Source organism: Chiloscyllium punctatum, chromosome 46 (assembly GCF_047496795.1).
Source record: "Chiloscyllium punctatum isolate Juve2018m chromosome 46, sChiPun1.3, whole genome shotgun sequence".
Classification (NCBI taxonomy): Eukaryota; Metazoa; Chordata; class Chondrichthyes; order Orectolobiformes; family Hemiscylliidae; genus Chiloscyllium; species Chiloscyllium punctatum.
In genome coordinates this window covers 33,306,738-33,320,107 of record NC_092784.1, presented here as the reverse complement: position 1 = coordinate 33,320,107, position 13,370 = coordinate 33,306,738, and the positions used below count along the sequence as shown (strand labels likewise).

At 43.5% G+C, this 13,370-nt stretch overlaps 1 protein-coding gene across 2 annotated transcripts in view; it reads left to right on the top strand.

Moving 5' to 3' along the window:
• The window catches only part of map2k7 (mitogen-activated protein kinase kinase 7), a 100,608-nt gene extending 91,073 nt beyond the window's left edge, over nucleotides 1–9,535 (top strand). For both annotated transcript variants that reach the window (XM_072564007.1, XM_072564006.1), the window contains 2 exons: nucleotides 3,044–3,089; nucleotides 5,538–9,535. In XM_072564007.1, the coding sequence (XP_072420108.1) occupies nucleotides 3,044–3,089; nucleotides 5,538–5,675 (184 nt within the window). In that variant the 3' untranslated portion in view covers nucleotides 5,676–9,535. The remainder of the gene's footprint in view (nucleotides 1–3,043; nucleotides 3,090–5,537) is intronic.
• Nucleotides 9,536–13,370: the final 3,835 nt, after the last annotated feature.

Sequence of the window (13,370 nt, the reverse complement as noted above, 5' to 3'; positions counted from 1 at the left end):
CCTGTTACAGGATTTTTAAAAAAAAATTTGTTGTAGAGTTCTCTCTTTGTTCCCTGGACTGCAACAAATATCCTTAAAAATGAGAAATGCTGTCACTGTAAGCTGGAATGGATAGTAAGAGTAAGGATGTCTCAAAAAGGCCTGACAACTTATTCCTTAGTAATCTGATTGTACTATTTAATAAAAATGGTTTCCACATAGTCTGTAACAATAAAGATGTATTTATGATGACAGAAATTGTTTGTCACACTGACCTTCCTGTATATTCTAGCAGTGAGTATATTGGTTAATTGGCCCAGTAGCTGAATCCAGCAGTTCTGTCCACCTTTTATTCTGCCTTGAACATTGCCTAAGGACTGTTTCAAGATAGTGTTCTGGATTGTATTGGACTTAGCTATCATGTGACATTGAGATTGTCACGTTTGAGTGAGGGATCTAATTGGTTTAAAACCCCATTTGGGGGCGGCATGGTGGCTCAGTGGTTAGCACTGCTGCCTCACAGCACCAGGGACCCAGGTTCGATTCCAGCCTCGGGTGACTGTCTGTGTGGAGTTTGTACATTCTCCCAAGACTTCGTGGGTTTCCTCCCACAATCCAAAGGTGTGCAGGTTAGTATGGATTGGCCATGGGAAATTGCCCATAGTGTTAGGTACATTAGTCAGAGGGAGGTGGGTCTGCGTGGGGTACTCTTTGGAGGGTCGGTGTGGACTTGTGGGTCTGAAGGGCCTGTTTCCACACTGTAGGGAATCTAATCTAATCTAATCTCAAATTCTGATTTGCTGGAGGTTCACTGAATGTGTATGAGAAAAGTAGATCTCATTTACCATGGTTACTTACTAAAGCTTGTAAATGCTAGAGAAGCTTTGGCAGATTTCTAGATAAGTTCACCATGTGTCTTTGCAATGAAGAGCCCTCTTTGTTTTAGTGGCTTGGTTTCCCATCTACATTGAAAGTCCCTTTGATTGTACAATATGTCAGAATAACACAACAGGAAACTGGGACACTGGCAGTTAGTGCAAGGCTAATATATCCAGCAGAGGACTCAGTGAGTAGTTGCATTACCACATAATGCTATTAAGTCTAAATGTTCCACTAAGTGAAATACAAAATTGCTGTAAAAAGAAACATGCTGTTAATTCTTCATTGTGAGGGCAGAATTGCAAAAATACCAAGATGTTTGAAAGGCACTCCCTTTCCTCAATGTGCTGGTTAAGAAGTCCATTAGTGGGTTCTCTGCTACAGGCTACGGTAAACCCACCTTGACTAGTCTTGGACCTGTATAAATGCCCAATGCAGCCTGAGGCATGTAATCAGTGTGCAAGCTTGGAAGCTGTCCGTGTGGGATAGTGGCTGCTCCAATCAGATCATGTTTATTAGATCAGTTATACAGGTGGTTTGTAGAGGCCTGTGACCAGCAGAGTTCCACAGGCCTCAGTCCTGGGTCCATTGCTATTTGTCATTTATATAAATGATTTGGATGAGAATATAGCAGATACCAAAATTGATGGCACCGTGGGCAGTGAAGAAGGCTATCTAAGATTACCGAGGGATCGTGATCAATTAGGTCAGTGGGCTGAGGAGTGGCAGATGGAGGTTCATTTGGATAAGTGAGAGGTGTGGTATTTTGGTAAACCAAACCAGGACAGGACTTACACAATTAACGATAGGGCTCTGTGTAGTGTTATAGAGCAGAGAGACTGAGGAGTTCAGGTACATCATTCTATGAAATTTGAATCAGATGTCGACAGGTTAGTTAACCTGATTAGAGTTCTTGCCTTCATTGCTCACACCTTTGAGTATAGCAGGTGGGATGGCCTGGTCATCCTGTTATAGGAAGGACATTATTAAACTGGACAGGACTCAGACAAGATTTACCAGGATGGGGCTGGGAATGAAGAGTTTGAGTTATAATTATCGGCTAGGACGTTTCACTGCAGCATAGAAGATTGAGGAGTGACCTTATAGAGGTTTATAAAATCACGAGGGACGCAGTTAAGGTGAATAGCAAAGATATTTTCCCTTAGGTTGGGGAGTTCAAACCTAGGGGGCATATTTTTAAGGTGAGAGGAGAAAGATTTGAAAAGCACATATGAGGGGCAACTTGTGTTTTACACAGACAGTGGCTCGTGTGTGGAATGAGCTGCCTGATGAAGTGGTGGATACTGGTCCAGTTACAGCATTGAATCGTAGAGACCCTTTAGCCCAAACTAGTCCATGCCGACCACAATGATATGTCAATCAGTTTGTGAACAAGAATGGTTCGGAGGGATATGGGCCAGGCACCGGGCTTGGTTTGGCAACGCTGTCTGTGTGGACTGGTTGCACTGAAGGGTCTGTTTCCATTCTGTATGGCTGTTTGCAAATTCACCAACGAGCCTAAGGCCACACATACAGCCGTGAAAAGCTCTCAGACTACCCAGGAAAGGTAACAGCCACTTCTCACTGCTGCTGTGCAGGAATAAGGTGCGAGGTATTCTCTACTAGCAGGGTGCTGCTGTCAAACCCAAAAACACGGGCCAGTATAACAATGGGTATGTCACCGGTTTGTGCCAGTAACTGGTGGACTGTATCCAACAGCACATCTCTTTGTCTGTCTTTGAGGATGCACTGCAGTCCCAACATCCAACAAAGCAAAACTCCTCTTCCTGGTTCTTCTCCTTCATCCTGAACTCACTTTCACGAACTAAAGCTAACTGAAGCTAACACAGTAAATACTCCACAAGTCAGGTACTAAGGGCACAGCCACAAAATGAGTTCACCTTTTTTTTAGGTCAGTGACCTCCGACCTGTTTGACATAATTGCACATTTTTCCACTCTGACATCTTGCTGCAAAGATATCCTGAGGTCACCAGCACCTATTCTGTTTGACCAAGCCCACCAGGAGTACGTTCAGCAGGAGAGCATTTCCATTCCAACAGACCAAGACTCACCCCAATCTTTGCAGGATTTGGATTTGCCCAGGGATAAGGGCTCAGCAGGCATGAATTGTGTGTTTAATTTTCAATCATCTTCTGACATACCTCTCTTTTCTCCTCCTATTAGCCTCACAAAGGATCACAGGAAGAGACCAAAATACAATAAGTTGCTTGTAAGTATTCGGATGTTATAGTTGAATAAGGACTGCTGGTGTTGAACTAAAACTGCCCAAGTGTCCCTTTCCCACCACTTGTTTGTGATGGGAAATTTCTGGATTGAATTGAGATTGGTCCGGCTCCAAACACTCAGTGTAAAAGGTTAAGGGAAAATAGTGAGCAGTAAGTGTCCTTTGATTAGTTCTGCATTTTAACAGCCACCGTTTGCCCAATTTGCTTGTTTCCACTCTAACAAGGGAAGGAATGCCAATTGTTCCGATTCTGGATACTATGGTCATCAAAGTAGGTCACATTTATGCGATCTCAGTGTAACTAACTTAGGTGTAAGGGTGGGTTTTAAAAAATACAAAGACATGGATATTTAATGAGGAAGAAGGTGAAAGGCCACATTTCCAGCCTTCAACAAAACATTGCTAGTGAGCGACTAGATTAACCAAGGGGAGCTATTTAAAAAGGAGGAGGAGGAGGAGAGGATACAAACAGATTATGTTCCAAGAAGGCGGGGGGAAAAGAGGTGCTGTCAGCTAGAAACCTCTGGCTGAATGCTTTGGGCATATTTGAAATTTTTAAAAATGCATTCTCAGAGCTATTAATTTAGAAAGTTAGAACAGAAGTATGGAAAAGAGGAAAACTGAAGTTAAAAGACGATGGGAATACAAGAGAAAAACAGTTAAAACGTAAAAGACAGTATTTTTATAGGCATTCTGACTGGGAGAGGATATTCAGTGTTGTTGGGTCACTATGAGAGTCCATATGTAAGAAGGGCAGGTTTATTAAGTCATGAACTTGCTGAATTTTCAAGGTAGATTTTGAGGTTGTATAACCCCCAGTGATGAGAGTAAAATGGATAGTGGAAATTATTATTTCCAGGTTGGAGAATGGGTCCAGCTGGGGAGCTGCTTCGTGAGCTGGAACAGACATATTGGGTCAAATGGCCTCCTTCTGTACTGTAATTTCTATGATATAGTCAAAGAAATGTTACTTAGAGAATTCACTGAAATGTAAAGACCTGATTGATCATCAGTGATCCCAGAGAAGCTCTGGGAACTTCGAAAAGCTTAGTTTGGAATTGTTCGGAGTTCTATAATTGGGGAATTTTGCAAGAGGGATGGAGAGCAGGAAATGGAGTTTTTGTCTTTGAGTTCTCAAGCATATGGTACATGAAGCCATTCCGTTTGTTGAGTGTGTGCCAGCTCTCTGTAAATTCATGAAGTCGCATTCCTTCATTCTCGTCCCGTAAGCCTGTAAAGTTGTTTCCTTCACATGCCCATCCAACTTCCTCTGAAATCATTAATCATCTCGCTTCCCCCGTCTTTGTGGCAGCAAACTCCAAGTAACATTATCTGAGGCATGGATTTGGGTCCAAACTCCTTCCAGGTTGCACTTTGAAAATCCAGCCCAAATACCTGTCTACCTCAGCCACAAATGTACTGGTGTAAGAGTATCCACATCCCTCAGGGAATGAGAATTCCAGTGGTATCCACGCTGCCAGTGAAGAAATGTTCCCTCATTTCTGCCCAAAACCATTAACCATTGAGACAGTGTGTCCTGTATTTCAAGTTCCTCTAGCCAGGAATAACACAAAAACCTCTTAGCATCTACTCTTGTCAAGCCCCTTCAGAATCACGGATGTTATGATGAGATTGCCTCTCAGTATTGCCTCTCCAAAGGGTGTAGTCTTAATTTACTAAGCCTCTCATCAGAGGCGGCTCTCTCAGCCCAAGAGTTTTGCTATCAATGCACGTATATCTCACTCTGACTATAGAGTCCAAACCTACACACCTTACTCCAAGTGTGGTCTCAACAAAATCCTTACATACGTTGCAAGACTTTCTTATGCTTGTGCCTGAATTCCCCAACCTGCCATATGTTTCCTATTGCTCAATGTACCTGTATATTAACGTGTTGTTGTCCTTGGATGAGTATGCTCACGCCTCTCTGAACATCAGTGTTTAAAAGTTTCTCATTTTCCTCTTCTTCCGACCAAAGTGAATCATCTCAACGTTTCACGTGTTAAGCTCCAATTGCCATCTGTTAACACTCTTAACCTGTCTTTATCTTTTTTACAATCTCTTGGTGTCCTCCTCACAACTTGCATTCCTACCTTGCTTAGTATCATTAAACATGTTTCAGGTGGTGATTGAGAAAGAAAATGAGCTGTAGACGGTAGAATATTAGAAGCAAATCTTTCGGGATGTCACTGAGATGAGATCTGAGCTTAAGGCAAACTATGTTCTGGATTTCAGTGGTTCATGTTGCACGGATGCAAGATCTTGGTTGAACCACAAATGTGGTTCCATTCCCTCTGGAGAATAGAAGTGCACTGGGAGTTTTCCAGGGCTGGGCACTTGCATGAGTGAAGAAGTTTCTGCTTTTGTGTATTCTCAGACTCCCTTTGCTGCTTGCCTGGGTGACTTGAACAACCTCTTCTTGTATTGCTGCAGGAACACAATTTCATTAAACGTTACGAGACATTAGAAGTGGACGTGGCTTCGTGGTTTAAAGAAGTCATGGCAAAGACTGAATCTCCACGAACAAGCAGCATCCTCAGCCAGCAACACCTCCCCATCTTCTCCAGGTAGCCAGCAGAGCAACAAATGGACATGCAGGGGACAGGAGGGGGGAGTGGAACCGGCAAGTCACCGCCAACAGCCATGCCATCAAGACAAAGCTCCTGAGACCAATGAATTGTACTTAGCCTATCCATGGTCTTTCTGTCTAGTGTTGTGATCTTTTCAATTGACTCAGGAGAGTGTGGGTTGTTGTGCTTTGAAGAGCAAGGAAAGGTGGTACGTGCCACATCTTGGACTGAGGTTTAATCTCATTGCTACTGTGAAAAGCTGACGTGCTGCCCTTCCCCTTTAACCTCTCCTCACAGGATACATGGTCATTGCACGCTGCAGAGGAATTGCAACTTTATATAGTGTTTAAATATTACCGGGTTATGCACTGTGATCAAGGAAAGCAAAGGATTTTACCTAATTTATTAAATATGAAAGTTGAAAGTGGAGCAGATGTGAACTCTCGATGTATTAGTGTGCAGGCACCTGTGTTATTATGATAGTTTAGTGTGTTTCAAACGCATGAGAAACTGCTGCTTTATTTTATTTCAAACAATGACTTTTCAGCCTTTTTGGAATGGGTTCATAATTGAGAGGCTCTTCTCAGTGAAAGTCTGGCAGAATATACCAAACCATTTTGCTTGGGTATTTTTTTTTCTTCTTGTTAGTTGTTTTGATGCAATGTGTGATTGTGCACGCCCAGTGCCAACACTGGGGTTCGCTGACTGGGTTATAAATGTCAGACTATCAAACATTTCGGAAACAGCGTCCACGGGCAAATGAAGAGATTGGGTAAACTGTCAGCGCTGCTGCAGCCTCACTTCGCCAATGTGCTGGCAATTTATATATTTTTTCCAAGCTCTGCATAGTCGATGCTGTACGTACGGGTGCCAGTGTAATTTGGGTATTGTGCCAGTGTCTCCCAATTGCCACTGGTTTGTCTCATGTTGCTGAAAGCAACCCAATGTCAAGCTCAGTGGGGGATTTGTTTTCTTTTAAAATCTGGGAGCAAATGGGGGAATGATTGTGAATCCTGACAAACCTCTGATTTCTCTGCACTTGTTTCTAACATATTCACTGCCAGGATGCACTACAGCTGCTTATTTGTTTCCTTTTGCTTCCGATCTATTGCAGCTGTGGAGAATTTTAGTTAGGCCTCATTTGGAATATTGTGTACTGTTCTGGTCGCCACAGTACCAAAAGGATGTGGAGGCTTTGGAGAGGGTACAGAAACAGCATGTTGCCTGGTTTGGAGAGATTCGTCAAACTTGGTTTGTTTTCACTTGAACATCAAAGGATGAGGGCCGACCTGATAGAAAACTATAGAATGGGGAGTCAGAATCTTTATCCCCAGAGAAGAAATGTCAGTGACAGCGGGGCATAGTTAAAAGGGGTAAGTTTAAAGGAGATGTGAAAGGCTGCTTTTTTTTTACATACCGAGGATGGTATGTGCATGGAACGCACTGCCAGAGGAAGTGGTGGAGGCCAATGCAATAGCAACATTTAAGAGGCATCCTGACAGATACATGAATAAGCAGGGATTAGAGGATACACACCACATAGAGGCATTAGGTGTTTAGTTTAGAAAGGTCTGTGTTGGTGCAGCCTAGTGGTCCGAAGAGCCTGTACCTTCCTCCTTTGTTTTCAGTGCTAGCTGAGGTGATGGTTTGCTGTTTGAAAAGTTGCAGCTGTCACTGAAAAACTCTGCAGAGCTGTCAGACCAGGGCCCAGCTGCTGCCTTCTCACTGCTGCCTGGTTTGGTGAGAAACTCCCTGTAGGTTAACCACTGTCACCCAGTTTGGTGAGAAACTCCCTGTAGGTTAACCAACTGTCACCCGGTTTGGTGAGAAACTCCCTGCAGGTTAACCGGCTGTCACCCGGTTTGGTGAGAAACTCCCTGTAGGTTAACCGGCTGTCACCCGGTTTGGTGAGAAACTCCCTGTAGGTTAACCAACTGTCACCCGGTTTGGTGAGAAACTCCCTGCAGGTTAACCGGCTGTCACCCGGTTTGGTGAGAAACTCCCTGCAGGTTAACCAACTGTCACCCGGTTTGGTGAGAAACTCCCTGCAGGTTAACCAACTGTCACCCGGTTTGGTGAGAAACTCCCTGCAGGTTAACCGGCTGTCACCCGGTTTGGTGAGAAACTCCCTGCAGGTTAACCGGCTGTCACCTGGTTTCCGATTTCCTTCAGTCAGTTTTGAAACAAGCTGAAACAGAAGGTGTAGGGGCAAGTGAGGGTTTGTACCTATCACACATAGTTGTTCCTTTGAGCACTGCTGCTGCAGGGAGAATTAAGTACTGTATACTAAATAACTGATTTCACCCAGCATTGTGATTGGGTTTTGTGAATTTGATGTTCTGGGCTGTTCTGGCACATTGGAATCGCATCATACTGAAGTACTTCCTGTAAGCGAGTTTCAGTTGGTTGCAATATCAAACCAGTCAAATCATTTATCTGAATCTTTAACATTGAAATTATCCAAATCGCAAGTTGTGACTTTGAAGATTTGTATAAAATTAGGTCTGTTGGGTTTTTAAAATTGTTTTGCTCTGAGTGTATCCTTTCCCAAAGTGGCCTTGACACATCAGGATGGACTAGTGGAGGTGGTCAGAGAGAGTGAGAGGTGCGGATTTCCTGGTGGGGGAGTATTCACATCGACAGTGCAATGCTATAAAATGTCCTGATTAATTACATTGACTCATCATTATCAGTTCTGAATTAGTTTCTCATGTGCACTGGCTCATAATTTTTATTTATATACATATATTTGAGGAGAAAGGAATTAGAGGTTATAGCATTGGAACAATGCCTACTTAACCCTAGTGCCTTGTAACTGGAACATGTAATTCCTCTTTCAACGCTCACCCACCCTCCCTCCTTCCTCCACCACCATCCCTTCACCCCCACCTAGATTTGGGGAAGCTGACAGATCCAAGTTTAACTTCACCTTGACTGTAATTTGGAAGGAGCAAGAGCCTGTGCATCCCATTGATAAATGGGGTTAGAGTTTGACTGGGCTGAGGATTTGCTTAGGCCTTGGAAAGAGGGCTGAGGGAAAGCAGTAAGTAACAGGGGACAGGAAGTGAATTTAAAGAATGTTTAAACGTGAAGAGTGGTGGCTGTGACTGTGATAATGGTATCTTTTGGAAGCCAATATTCTCTGGGCTACGCAAACTACATTTCTCTTTATCCTTTCTAGATTACTTGTATGGGTTAGGTTGCAAGGTAAGCTGAAGAACAGACTCTAGAAATACTTCTACCAATTCAGATTTATTCCTGGGAGCAAACAAGAGCAAAGAATAAGTTGCAGCAAATTTAAGGGGTCACACGGTGGCTCAGTGGTGAGCACTGCTGCCTCACAGCGCCAGGGACCCAGGTTCAATCCCAGCCTCGGGCGACTGTCTGTGTGGAGTTTGCACTTTCTCCCAGTGTCCACGTGGGTTTGCTCCAGGTGCTCTGGTTTCCTCCCACAGTCCAAAGGTGTACATGTTAGGATGGATTTGCCATGCTAAATTGCCCATAGTGTTCAGAGATGTACTGCCTAGCTGGATTAGCCATGTTAAATGTAGGGTTACAGGGATAGCGTAGGGGATGTGGGACTGGGTGGTCTGCTCTCTGGAGGGTTGGTATGGTCTCAATGGGCTGAATAGCCTGCTTCTGCCGCACATTAGGGATTCTATGATACCTGTATTTTTTTCTGTTGTAATGTTTTCTTTTTGTCCTTTGTGTCATATAAGAAGTGCTTCTTTGGTCCACTTTCAGCTACAATGTATGGAATTTACCAACAGCAAAGTTCATGTAGTAAAAGCAAATTACTGCCGATGCTGGAATCTGAAACCAAAAGAGAGAATGCTGGAAAATCTCAGCAGGTCTGGCAGCATCTGTAAGGAGAGAAAAGAGCTGACATTTCAAGTCTAACTGACCCTTTGTCAAAGCTTTGGGTCTGACAAAGGGTCAGTTAGACTCGAAACGTCAGCTCTTTTCTCTCCTTACAGATGCTGCCAGACCTGCTGAGATTTTCCAGCATTCTCTCTTGAAGTTCATTTAGTAGTTTCAGATATACAGCAAGTTTATTGATGTGGAAACTGGAGATCAGATGTCAAAGAGTTGAGACTGACTATGGTCAGAATGCCTTGAGCAATTGGCTAGGCAGAGGGTCGTTGGAGAGGGGTGTTTTTCTGACTGGATGTATGTGTCCAGTGGTGTTCCACGAGGAATAATGCTAGGATCTCTGTATTTTGTAACATATATGAAACTGTAGGGGGTCTTGATCAGTAAGTTTACTGGTGAAACAAAAATTGGTGGTGTTGTGGATAGTGAAGAAGCTGATCAGAGAATACAGGAGGATATGGTTCAGTTTGAATGTTGGGTGGAGAAATGACAGATTGATTATAATGTGAGCTGATGTATTATGGGAGGTTAAATGCAAGAGGAAAGTATACAGTGAATGGCAGGGCCCTTAGGAGAATTGATGGATATGAAAATTGTATTTTAAAAATATGCAAATAACTTTGAAACAAAAGCAGAAATCATGTGATATGACCATGCACAGAGGGAAATACATTGTCAGCTCCCATTGCTGACATTAATCTCCTGGAATACAGGAAGTTCAGGTAGTACCTGGTGGCAGCTTACATCATAGCCTTGATAATCCGTCTGATGTGCTGTATCCACACAGCGCACTTTTCCGGATGTTTCTTTCCTCACTTTGAGGTGAGGATTCGATTGTAAGTTACACAAGTGCACGTGAGGTGCAGCTGAGTCGTAACAAATGATCTGTGTAACAGTGTTGGAGTACGGGTGTACAGAATTCTCTCATCCATGAGATGGGATGTGCAATTTGCTGGCCAAGGATTACGTGGGGTAGACAGGAAAGTGGATTTGAGACCATGACGAGAGGAATCAAATGGCTGACTCCTGCCTTGAATTTTATGTTCTGAATTGTGTTGGGACTTGAGTTCTCTAGAAAGGTGAAGCCTATAAATGTTTCAGTAAATGTAAGGTTAATGTTCACAGTTGTTTATTGAACTCTGTCTGGTGAGACCGAGGATGTGAGCAGCAGAGAGCAGGCACGACCTTTTGGACCAGCTGATCTGTAGGCTGAATGTAAAAGGATAACCATTTAGCAACACTGCTGTGGTTAGGGCTCTGTGTACGAAGGTGGTTCTTATGTTGGATTGTTCCAGTAAAGGTTCAGTTCAGTCCACACCGAAATGGTGCAGCCCTCTGTCTTCCTTTGGACTGTAACAGTTACAGTGTGCTGCAGTTTGAAATATAGGGGAAAAGGCATGTGAGAGAGTATGGGGAAGTGGGAAGGTCTGAGAGCAGAGACAAACGTACTGAAGAGGGTAACTGGAGGAAATATCGTGGCAATGTAGTTTTTATTGATATTGCTGTCTTCCCCTCAAACTAACTTGCACAGAGCAGTCTTGAATTAAAAATCTGTTTTCAAAAGTTCAGCTTCCCCACCCCACTCCACCCCTCCTGACATCTGCTTCTTAAATCCACCGTTACAATACATTGGTGAGATGATGAAGGAGCATCGCTCCGAAAGCTAGTGTGCTTCCAATTAAACCTGTTGGACTATAACCTGGTGTTGTGTGATTTTTAACTTTGTACACCCCAGTCCAACACCGGCATCTCCAAATTGGTGAGGTTTGTTTGACAAAGGGGTGTCAGTTCAAATACATAGGAGTAAGGGAAACTCATTTGCCCATGGAGTGCAGTTCAGGCACCCTTCCAGCCCCCACTTCAGTATTCCTGTCTCAAACCCTCCCTCATGAATAGCAGGTGACAGGATGAATATTTCCAGCATCTGAAGCCTGCTGACAATTCGCCACTTAAGTGGTATTAACTGGCTCCTGTGGTTCAAGGTGCTTTACAATAAGCGATCTATGAAACATTTATAGGGCAGCTTAGAGGAGGTTATAATTTACACCTGATAGGATAAGCAGTTTGAAAACAAAACCAAAGAGAATATAATTACAGGATAGAAGCTTTTGCCTTACTGGGAGGCAACCTCTACCATTTTTATATATGTATGTATAAAGGGAACTATGACCAGCTGGAAACTCAGAGCATTTTACTGTTCCAGACATGCTGCAAAGCTTTGATGTTGATTTGAAAAAGTGCTTTCTGTAATCGTGCGCATGCACACGATGCACTTGTGTAGGAATACGACACCCTGTAGTTAGTGTGCAGATGCATTTAATACACCGCAGGCGAAGACGATGATGCTTACAATGTGTTTCTGACTGCTAACCTCTTTTATGCTGGCCGCATGTAATGGTGATGGCATTGAGAGCTGTTTGAGAGTGGAGGACTGATTCGCCCTCTGCTAATGTTTAAGTTGAATTTGAAATCTTCACTCGGAATGTGTTTTGTTTGTGGGCACACTCAGCCCCCTTCAGATTGGTGAAGATAAATTATGATGTTCATGACTGGTGGATATTGCAACCACAGTGTTTACATGAAGTCAGCAGTGAGGGAGTGAAACCAGGTGATTGCACAGGTTAGACTTTTGTCTATTGGAACACAAATCAGAATGGGTGGTATATATTTGGAAAAGACTGAACGCTGGAGGTGGTTTGGAACGTTCAAGGTTTATATCGAAGGAGTTTTGTTTGGTTTGGGATATGGAGCAAAGCCTAAGCCAAGCTGGAAGTCAGCCATGGGACCAGTTAAATGGCAGAACAGAGCCGAGGTGAGAAATGGCCTTGTTTTGTTTCCTGTCTCTCGATTTCCCTTTGATCAGCAGAGTGGAAGGATTCAACTTGTCCCTGAATTAGGTGGTAAAGCTTGCGAAATTAACATCAATCTTGGTCCTTGTTTGAAAACCACTACTCTGTGGGGTTGAAGGCAGCCTGGGTTGGACTGGACAGTGGTGGAGGTAAAAACAATGACTGCAGATGCTGGAGACCAGATTCTGGATTAGTGGTGCTGGAAGAGCACAGCAGTTCAGGCAGCATCCAACGAGCAGCGAAATCGACGTTTCGGCCAAAAGCCCTTCATCAGGAATAACTGATTCCTGATGAAGGGCTTTTGCCCGAAACATCGATGTCGCTGCTCGTTGGGCAGTGGTGGAGAGCTGGGGAAAGGTGGGGAGCAAGAGGGGAAGTGTTGGGCTGATGTGCTGACACTCAACTCTTAAATTCAAGAAACGTGTTCTGAAAAAGCTTTTACTCCCACCATGTAAAACCCACTGAGCAGTGTCATGTGAGATCAGAACAGTGCAGGACACATATCTTGCCAGTTTGACTTAGCTTTTGACAAATTAATGTTATTTCAGCTCAGTCCTGCTGGAGTGCACATCTGGGTGAACAGCTGCTGCCTGTTTTTGCCTTTATTTAACTGTTTGAGCATATATCCTCTCTCAAACACACACACACACACACACACACACACATGCACATGCACGGACACACAGTGCCTTGGTTTATTGTGTGTGTAGTTCTCAAAGCCAGTTTCTCTGCTCCTCCCAGACACACTGCAGTGGACTTGGTGTAGAGCCCCAGTTCAAAACCTAAGGATAAGAAATAAATCAATCAGAATTGTTCAATCTTTTGGTTGGTTGGATGTCTTCAAAGCAAAAAAAATGCAGTTTTATTGCATTTTTATTTTTTTATGCTTTAATTTAGAATAAATTTTTTTATTATAATCTCTGCAGTTAACTTCTGACTGCAGAGTGCACACTGTTGGCTTATACATTGCATGC